Here is an 11046-nt window from a genome sequence, read left to right as displayed (position 1 = left end):
TTATGATGAACCATTATTGAAGTTTGATTTTATTTGGAATTTGCTTTTCTTTATAGTTTTATGATTCAGTAAATTGTTTGGTTTATTTGATTGATGTGTATGTATACTTGGTTTTGGTTGTTCTAGTTTTATTATTCCATAAAATTCTTGGTGATTGTTTCATATGATAGGATTTCGTTAGGTCATCTACTGTGCGTTTTTGACTAGTTTATGATTGAATTCGAATAAGATCATAGGAATAATATTATTAGTCAAACGAATAAAAGTGTGCTGCTAACCTAGAAAGCTGTAAGGTGATAGGTTATTTCTAGATCTTTGTTGATTGAGATTGCTAGATTTAGTTCTTCGTGAGGAGTCCGTCTAGATTTAATTAATTAATATTGTCTAGCGAGTCAATTAAGTTCGTCAAATTACCTTTGATTTTCGCGGTGTAAGGTAGGATTTCACTATAAATGTACTCTATTATAATTAATTAGATAACCGTAAGGAAGTCTAATATTAAAATTAGTATTTTTAATAACTTAAAATAAATCCATAGGTGTCTTCTTGAGAAGTGTCAGGGGTCCTGTTTGGGTTTTCTTTTAAGTGACTATTTTATGATCCCGATTTAATAACAAGCATTTTCCGATTAATTGATAACTGAAACTTTGGGGATTCTAACCTAGGTGGTTTTTCATCGTCATCTGATTTAAACTCATAAAAATATTCTCTTCGTTTCTACTTGTCTTTTATTAATTAGATTTTAATATTAGTTTAATTAATAGTATTATAATAAACCCCCATTAATATATAAATAAATAGTCGTTTCAGTTTGTCGAGTCTAATTAATTAGTTAATTTACGTAATTTAAAGAGTCTCGTGGGTTGGATATCCGGAATTATTTAACTATACTAGAGTCGACCGGTTCACTTGCCTGTTAGTAGTTTTAGTTAAGTTAAGAGTCTAGAATTATTACTTAGTGTCTAGATTAGCTTATTTTTAGTTAATAATATTATAACTACTTTTAGCACATCACTCTTGCAATGTTCTTTCGGCTCCACTTGGCTAGAAGACACACTTGCTTCGTTTGATCATTACTCATCTTCCCTTGGGTTTGAATCACTTTCTTGACCGCGCTTTTAACTTCCAAAATACTCTTCTTTGGACTTTGAGTTTTGGAATTTGGATCTTTGATTGGAATCTGACTCGTAACCGGCTTGTCTTCTTTCAGTCAAATTCTTTGAAGATCCCTACCTGCAAAATTCTTCATTCCAATGATACCTCGTTTACTGGGACTTGTTATCTTGAGGCTAATCTTGTACAATCGATTCTTTGTACTTGTCACCTTCATCAAAAGCTTACCTGCATCATCTTTAATGGTTTGCAAATCGTGTTTCATGTGAATCTCGCATCCACCTTCCGTTGCTTGACCAAGACTTATGATATTACACTGTAGGCTTGGGATGTAGTAGACATCGGTCACCAAACGTTGCTCCCCCGTTTTTCCTTCAATTAAGACCGGCCATTTTCCCCGAATATCAATACAAGATTCATCTCCGAACTTCACGGTTCCCGTGACTTGTTCATTCAATTCATAAAAATACGATTTAATACCCGTCATATGATTCGATGCTCCGTTGTCGAGATACCAAACATCTTTCTACAACTGCTCGGTTTCGAAACGCTTTCGAATCACCCCGTGTTCATTCGGAAAAACCGTTTTCTGATGTGATCACCTTTAATCATAAATAAACTTGGATCAAAATCATCAATTTTGTTCAAATTAGATTCTTCCTTTTTCTTGATACGTTATGGACACGTAGACGCAAAGTGACCGAACTCATCACAACGGCAACACTGAACCTGTGACATATCCTTTCTTCTCCATTGACGATCCTTTCTTTGACCCGTATACCTTGACCCACGATGTTGACCATCTCGATTTTCACAACCATCTTGATCCTCATCCGTCATGACCTTCGGTTTCACGGCCTTTTCCACGTCCTTGTGAACTCGGCCAACCCTTACCTTGGCTACCGGACTGATCATACGACTTCCGTTTTTAATTACCTCCTGTCCGATTGAAAAGTAACTGACCTTGTGAATTTGAAGCGCGTTCTCTCCCTCGTAGACGTTCCTCAAACGCCTTAAGTCTTCCAACAACATCTTCAAACATCAAACTATCGAGATCAACACTTTACTCGATTGAGGCTACAAGTTGAAAGTACTTATCAGGAACCGCGTCAAGTAACTTTTTCACCAATACATCTTGCTCGAATACGTGACAAAGACCCGTTGCCTTTGAAACCATACCTGTTATTTTTCCCGCAAACTGATCAACAGTCTCGTCTTCCGCCATCTTGAGTTTCTCAAATTCACTTTTCAACATCAATAGTCGAGCCTTTTGGACTCGCTTGGCCAACAAACTGTGCCTTCAAAGCCGTCCATATTTCTTGAGCATTCTTGTATTGAGAAACCCGAAGAATAATATTACCTTCCATAACTTGGAACAAAAATGACATTGCCGTTTTATTCTTCTTCGCATCAATAGCTGCACCCTCATTCGATTGAACAACTTCCCATAACTCTTGATATTCTAAGATCGCTTCCACCACAATCGCTCATGTGATGTAATTAGTTCAATTCAGCTTTGGAACCTGCAACGATATCCCCCACTCGCTTTGGGTTGGATTATCGGCTCTTTGTCACCCGCCATTGACGTTGTCGAACACCCTTGCTCCACTTCGTTGGAACAAATACGAACAACTCAGTCCCGAACAACTTTTCAGAACCGAACCCGTTTACTCGCAACAAATAAATCAACCATTGGTTTAAACCTAACTCGTTTAACCCAATAAAATACGAACTCTGAATTGAACCGACTTATTCAACCCAAATAAAATACCCAACAGTAATCGTTAAACCTTCTTGTTTAAACAAAAACTTTGATGAACCAAAAAAAACCAAAAAAAAAAATAAACCACGACTTGTTTACTCTTTTTTTTAAACTACAACTAACAACTTTGTGTTTTTTTCCCTCGTTACCTACCTTATCACGTATTGACTTTTGTGACACTCTTTTAGCTGCTTCAAGAAAACCACCCTTGCAAATCACAAAACCCAGAAAGGAATCCACAGAACTAGGAAACCAGAGAACGTGTGGTTCAACTTTCTTTTTGTCTTTGTTTAATTAGTCACAAACAAGAAACCCACTCGATTGGTTAATTAAACCAGAAAACAAAGTCGATGCTCAAATCACATTGTTGCTTCCAAACACTTCATAGCCTTCCGCCGTAGGTCTGACGCAGTGGCGCCGCTAAACACTTGCAATTTCGATCGCCGATTGATAGCTCCTCTCAAGCCACTGATCGCCGTTGACCGATTATTGGTTTTTTGAACTTGGCTCTGATACCAGTTCAAGTCCTAGGTCGATAATCAAACACGATATAAACAAATAACTCTTGTTTATATTAATAAGAAAATATAACTAAGAAAACTGATTACAAACTCTCTCAAACCCTAACTCGGTTTGACTCTTGATGAACCCTAACTCGATTACACAAACCTCACATATTCTAATGTCTAACCATAACTCGGTTTATATAGACTAACCTAACTTGTTTGCCAAAACATTACCAAATATAATAAACCCTAATTCTTGGGTTGGTCCTTACACTCGGGCCAAACAACAATTGAGCCAACACTTGATGCATGTTATTTGCTGCAATCAGTTATGTGCTGGTAGAGGTTGGTCCCGATGATAGATGATAGTGTTTGGAGTCTTTTTAAACTGTTTGTCATGTACCCCGCAACGCGGGGGTCTACCCACTAGAAATGAGAACCACATATACATTATCATGACCCAGCCAATATGTGCTATAAATACAACAATGAATTGGCAGCATTGGACTCACTACCCATGTTCTATTATTTGCAAAATGGCAGAACAAAACAGCCATGCGTTAGAGTGGTGGGAAGTGACAAACAACCAGCAGCTAATTGTCACAACTTCATTATTGATCTTGGCTATTTTATGGTACGCGTTCAAACCTTCAAACTCCTCAAATGATGCACCACCATTGCCACCAGGTCCCCGCTCCTTACCAATCGTTGGGTACATTCCATTTCTTAGTCCGAACTTGCATACACAGTTCACCAACATGGCTCACACCTACGGTCCCATTTTCAAGTTAAACTTGGAAAGTAAACTTTATGTTGTGATAAACACCCCGGAGTTGGCAAAGGAGGTGGTTCGGGACCAAGACGAGACCTTTTCTAACCATGACCAAAGCGCTGCAGCCTTCGCAGTAACCAACGGTGGCCAAGATATTGCATTTTCTGACAACAATCCCAGTTGGCGTAAGCTTCGTAAGATATTTGCCCATGAGATGCTAAGCAACAAGAATCTTGAAGAAAGTGGCTTCGTTAGAAGGGACGAAGTTAGAAAAGCCGTCACGAATGTTTTTGGTAAACTTGGTACCGAAGTTAACATTCGTGAGATTGCTTTTTCTACGGAGACAAATGTCCTAACAAGAATGATATGGGAAAGTGCCTCAGATAAAGTGGTGAAGAAAAACAATCTTGGAGCTGAGATAGATATTGTGAGTTCAAACGTCGTGCATATACTTGGACGGATAAATTTATCCGATTTCTTCCCTGCTCTTGCACCGTTTGATTTACAAGGTGTCGTACGGGACATGGAGAAGCAACGTAACAAGTTGGATCAACTTTTCACTAGCATCATTGAAGATCGAATCAAATCCAACTTAAAGAAGTCGCCGGACGAAGTGAGGCATGAAGGAAAGAAAGATTTTCTACAAGTCTTGTTAAGCTATAAGGACGAAAAAGATGGAACACGGCTTAACATGACCCAAATAAAGGCACTTCTCCTGGTATGATTTATTCTAACAAGTCTTAATTTTTACATTCGTGTACCATCTAATAAATAGATCTAAAAAGTTGACAAAGAATGTATTTCAACACAAGCTTAAAAGTGTGCAATTGGAAACTTTTGTGGACTAATTATGCCGGCACAAATTGCCTCTTAGATAAAAAAAAGTTAAAAGTTATACCTTGCTAATTTTGTAGGGCAGATTAATTAATGCATATGTTTGACATCTATACTCTCTAATAAAATGCTACAACTTTTGCCACTTATCACTCCTATATTAAACCTCACACTTTTTAACAAATTTATAATATTAAAATAATAGTTACCATTATTAAAATTTATGCTTCAAAATTTGTTAATTTAATATTTCCTTCATATTTTTTTTCAAACATTTAATATTTATAATTATGTTTTACTTTAAAATTGTTTTAAATACCATTGTACAACGACTGTATTAGTAGTGTTTAATGGGTATATTGGTTCTTATATACTGATTCTTTATTAAATATTGTATTTTCAAGAATTACCCGTGTAGTGCACAGGACTCAAACTAGTAACATTATACTCAAACTAGTAACATTATATTAGGCTTGTATATCCTATATAATAGGTACTCTTCTTACCATGAACCTTAATTAGATACTCTACTTCGTTCTCACACAAAAACACCATTACCTGCCCGACCGTAGCTAACAGACAATTGAAGTGAGACAGCGATTGTCCTTTTTGTGGTCCTCGCCATCAATATGTCTCTTGATGCAAGGCTTCTCAGTGAGACAGTGATTGTCATTTTTTGTTGTCCTTGAAACACCAACAATTGAAAGTCTCACTCTTGCGTTCGACTTAAATATGATGGCATATTAAATTAATGTTGTGGTTGAACCAACTTTGTTTCATAAGCTTGTTCTTGAATTAGTTGTCCTGTTTTTAGAGGACATATGGTATTTATGTGGTAATTGTAATACAATTCACTTCTGAATAACTCATTATATTATAAACTCTAGGTTAGAACCCATATGACACATGGGTTAGTCAAAAAATCTAAATTCTTGAAAATGCATAAACTACAAATATAATGCTAAAAACAAATTTAGTGTTTAAAATATTAGCAAAACCGAGACAAAAAAATCTTCTTACTACCATAGGACCAAAAATATGCAACTTTTAACTCAAGCGAACCAAACTTTCACAAATCCCTAAACTGCCCTTGGACCAAAAACAGAAGAATTTTGACTCGCACTCAAAATCTTAACTCGAAACTAAATATTTGATATGTTCACCCTACACATGTATAACCTTTAGTTCGCTAATTTTATGTTACAAAAATAACAAACAAAAAATTCTATAATTATCATTCAGATGCGAATTTCATTTACAATATATTGCTGCTAATTTGTGGCTGACACTTGTGGTTAAAGAAAATGCATATCCAGAATAGCCATATTTTAACTTGATCATTATCTTAAATTTATTTCTTTGTTTTTTAAGTCACGAAAGTCCTGTTTTAAATGCTTCATACATCAAACCCCAAAAAATAATGAATAAATAAAATAAAAAATTCATTTCTACATAAAAATAAATGGAGCAAGAAAACCAAAATTCATTATTTTTCAATTCACAAAAGTCATCTTTTTACTCTTTTCAAACCAATTTCTTTAAGATAACTGATAATTATTAAATCTGTAAATAGTTTTTGTAACATAAGAAATCAGAATGTTTACATATGAAATTCTTGGTAGTAAAGAAAGTGTTAGTAGGAGAATGTTTTACAAAAAATTATAAACATGCTGGCATATTAAAAGTTAAAACCAAAAGAAAAAAAAAACATTTTACTTATAAAGTGATTTTTTTCTTTTTTCCCTTTTGTTTTATTTGACAAGGAATTCACATAAAAATATATTTACAGTTAAATATAAAAATAATAGTAGACGCAAAAAAATGTAAGTAATTGTTCAGATCATGTTCGTTTGAGCCAAACTCATTTTTACATAAAAAATACATTGAACAAATTTATTTTAAACTAAACATGAACCAAGCCGGTCATTTAAAATTACTTATAGTTAACTGTATAATAAGGGTGATATAAAGTTGCATTATGATATGCAGACTGATAAGATATTTGGTAGGGGTTATTCTTTTTGTTATCACAAATCATCTCCTTAAAAAGAATAAAAGTCCATAATTCTTCAAAAACAATCCACTAAGAATAAAAGTAATTTAAACATTGCATATTCGAGGACATTTACTCATTAATTTATTAAACATTGAATCTTGTACTGTATTAACTTACTTTTTTTGGACTTTTTAATGTGTATATTTAAAGATAATATGTCTTCATTTAAATAATACTTATTGGTGACTGATGACATACTTTAATTTTTTTGTAATATATCTCTAAGTAAATAATTTGTGTTAGATATTAGAATTAGAGTTTCAACTGAAAGACAACGGATTACATATAAATCAATTACGTGAATCAGATTACATGATTCAGATTAACTGAATCGCATTAAGAAGATTGATAGATTGAATCCGATTGAATGCGTGTAGGTGAATCGATTGAATCCGATTGAAGTTGTTAATCCGATTGAATATGTGAAGGTGAAACAATTGATTATGTGAATCCGATTACAAAGGTTTGATAATTACCTTGAATACTAATGAATTTCAATGTAATATGTATATGGTGATTGCAAGGATTTGAACATGTGAATTAGGATGATAAAAATTTAATAGGCATCACAAGTTTGATTTTGAAATTGAATTAAAATAATTAGGAAATCCCATGTTAAAATTTGAAGAAATTTGGTGAAAAATAAAAGAAGAATTTGGTGGAACCAACTTGTTTATTATATATAGAGTTAAAATAATTAAAAAATATTTAGGAATTGCCATGTGGCAATTTTAAGAAATTTGGTAAAAACAAAAGAAGAATTTTGTGAAAACCCACTTGTTTATTATATAGAGAGATGTTGGGATTGATTAATCTTTGTGTGTCCTATATGATATATGGTATTCGTCTTACCACGAACCATAATTAGATACTCTACTTCATTCTCACACAAAAACACCATTACATGCCTTGTTGGAAGTAATTTCCAACTTAATAGGCCCGTCGCGTGTAGGTGACAAGGCTGGACCAATTGGGCCCGTGGGATTCTTTAATATGTAATGGGTTTATGGGTTGCAATTATGATTTTATTATATTTGATAATGTCTTGACTAGCAAGTTAGGTTAGTCTATATAAACCAAGTCATGGTTAGACATTATAAATAGGAGTGTGAGGTGCAACCGAGTTAGGGTTCATCTGGAGACACACACGAGATGTAACCGAGTTAGGGTTCATCTAGATGCAACCGAGTTAGGGTTCATCGAGAGTCAAACCAAGTAAGGGTTTGAGATTTTATAATCAGTTTTTTGAGTAATATTTTCTGATTAATATAAACGAGAGTTAGTCGTTTAATTCGTGTGTTGATTATCGATCCATGACTTGAATTGGTATCAAAGCCAAGTTCAAGATATTTAAATCGAGTTAGGAGAGTTCGGTCAAGCCGTCATCGGCGATGGAGACAAGGGTCGAAGAAGGGGCTGAAACTTTGTGACAAGAAGACGGCGGCGTGGACGGTACCGCTACATCGGAGCAGCGATGTGGGTATTGTTACGATGGCAGCGAGTATTGGAATTGGTGCTTTCAAATTCAAGATCGTAGGGAGCAGTTGGATTTTTTCCAAGAAACGATCAACAGAACATAATCAAAAACGTGATTGGCGATTAAGGAATATAAAGTGGTCATCACAAAAGTTAACATTATTTAATTAACTTCAAGCAAAAGAAGTTTGATTTTTGTTTCTTTGTTAAAGACGGCAGTAAGAAAAAGAAAATAAAACTCAACAAGTTGAGTTGCCAAACGATCAAGGGTAAAAGGTTTGTAGCGATGAGTTGCGACTGAGCAGGTTTGGTGACCAGATTTCGTGTTGTGAGTGAGTTGACTTTAGATTACGGATTTTGGTGAAGTTTGTTTGAGTCTCGGTTTTTGAGTTCGATCAAAGTCGTGATCTAAGTATAGATTTATCGATCAAGTTGTGATCGGGAAATTGGGTTGGACAAGCCGGTTCAATTCAAAGTTTGTTTCTATAACCAAGGTTTTGATTTGAAGGATGTGCTCGTGTTTTGATTCGGGAACAAAAGATGATCAAGATATATTGATATTTGCTCGATTAGATAACCGAGATCGCAGCCAAAGGAGTGAATATGCGAGTTCATACGAACGAGTGAATGGTCAAGAACATGGTCACAGAGATACTCGAGTTCAGGGGAGCCGAAAGAACTCAGTCATGGATCATGGAGAGTTCTGGGAGATGAAGCTCGTGATGATGAAGACCAAGATGGTTGTGAAAGCCGAGAAGGTCAAGACCATGGGTCAAATCATACAGGGCAAAAGAGACATGCTTGAAGTTGAAGATCCTTCTATTTTTCAAGTAGGAAATTAGGGGTGATTGTTGGAAGTAATTTCCAACTTAATAGGCCCGTCACGTGTAGGTGACAAGGCTGAACCAATTAGGCTGTGGGATTTTTAATATGCAATGGGTTTATGGGGTTGCAATTAGGGTTTTATTATATTTGGTAATGTCTTGACTAACAAGTTAGTTTAGTCTATATAAACCAAGTCATTGGTTAGACATTATAGATAGGAGTGTGAGGTGCAACTGAGTTAGGGTTTATCTGGAGACACACACGAGATGTAACCGAGATAGGGTTAATCTAGATGCAATCGAGTTAGGGTTAATCGAGAGTCAAACCGAGTAAGGTTTTGAGATATTGTAATCAGTTTTTTGAGTACTATTTTCTGATTGATATAAACGAGAGTTAGTCAATTAATTCGTGTGTTCGGGTACTTGATTCCTGATCGTAGGTAAGAGGCAAATGAAGTGAGACATCGATTGTATTTTTAGTGGTACTCGTCATTAATATGTCTCTCGATGCAAGGTTTCTCAGTGAGACAATGATTGTAATTTTTCTGGTCCTCGAAACACCAACAATCGAAGGCTCATTCTTGCGTTCGACTTAAATATGATGGCATATTTAATGTTGTGGTTGAACCAACCTCATTTGACAATCTTGTTCATGAATTAGTTATCCTATTTTAGAGGACATATGGTTTTTATGTGGTAATTATATTACAATTCACTTCTGAATTCTCCCTCCGTCTCTACAAGTGTCATGGTTTGAAAAACTCAAAATTTAAGAAAGTTTTAATTATTGCATTTTTTTGCTTAGCAAATGTCTATAATGCCCTTGACATATATAAAAAGACAAAATTTAAAGTTTGAATGATTGCACTTGAGTAAGGGTAATTTTGGAAATTAGTTAATAAATTTTGAAAGTAGACATTTGTAATGGGACAAACTAAAAAGGAAATGTGGACACTTTCAAAGGGACGGAGGGGGTAACTCATTATAATACAAACATGTTGGGATTGATTGATCTTTGTTACGGAAATCGTTTACATTGTGCACGGTCGAGAGCTATACATACCATTAACTGTATTTCTTAATAGTTCTTGAAGAAACACCGATCCAATCCCATTAAAGGGTCCACATGGTAGTATACAAATATAATCGACCAAGATATGTGCACAACCTCCGGAAGTCCAGTGACATAAACCTGCAAAACAAGCACCGTGAGCTCGTTACGGGAAGGAAAAGAGGGAGGTCTTCCCGTAACCATCCTCCGGCGTGAGAATTAGTACAGTTCTGATGGAGAGAAAGTACTTAGGTAATTTAAGTAGATAGTGGGGTGTGAGTGTGTTACCTCATAATGATTGTGAAGTATTTATAGCCGAAGAGTGTGGGAATATGATTGGGCCAGCTATCCCGTTCTAGAAGATCTCTCATAACCGTTTGGACACGTGCCCTCATATGATAGGTTGAGCTATACGTCCCATGTGCATGGTTATAACAACCTGGACCCGTGTCTCTTTATGATAGGACGAGATAACCCTGGCCATGTGCACGGTTATAACAACCTGGCCAGCTGTCCTTCATTCATTGGTTGATGGTCACGTATTCTTCAAGAAATGATCTTGGTAATTCTTCTAGAAGGTAATTAGTTAATTACAGATTTCCTGTGGCATTTCCTTCCAGCCATCCTGGCGGGTGAATATGCTACCCTGCGG

At 35.4% G+C, this 11046-nt stretch overlaps 1 protein-coding gene across 1 annotated transcript; it reads left to right on the top strand.

Moving 5' to 3' along the window:
- Window positions 1-3917: 3917 nt before the first annotated feature.
- LOC143572568 (3,9-dihydroxypterocarpan 6A-monooxygenase-like) lies at window positions 3918-4877 on the top strand. Its single transcript, XM_077057695.1, has one exon. It carries the CDS (start codon window positions 3918-3920, stop codon window positions 4875-4877), a length of 960 nt encoding a protein of 319 aa, XP_076913810.1.
- Window positions 4878-11046: the final 6169 nt, after the last annotated feature.

This window comes from Bidens hawaiensis, unplaced genomic scaffold, assembly GCF_021521415.1.
Source record: "Bidens hawaiensis isolate Kalapana, Puna unplaced genomic scaffold, B.hawaiensis_p1.1 tig00025972_1, whole genome shotgun sequence".
Classification (NCBI taxonomy): Eukaryota; Viridiplantae; Streptophyta; class Magnoliopsida; order Asterales; family Asteraceae; genus Bidens; species Bidens hawaiensis.
Note: the sequence above shows the minus strand (reverse complement) of the source record. Positions and strands in the feature narration are given on the sequence as shown.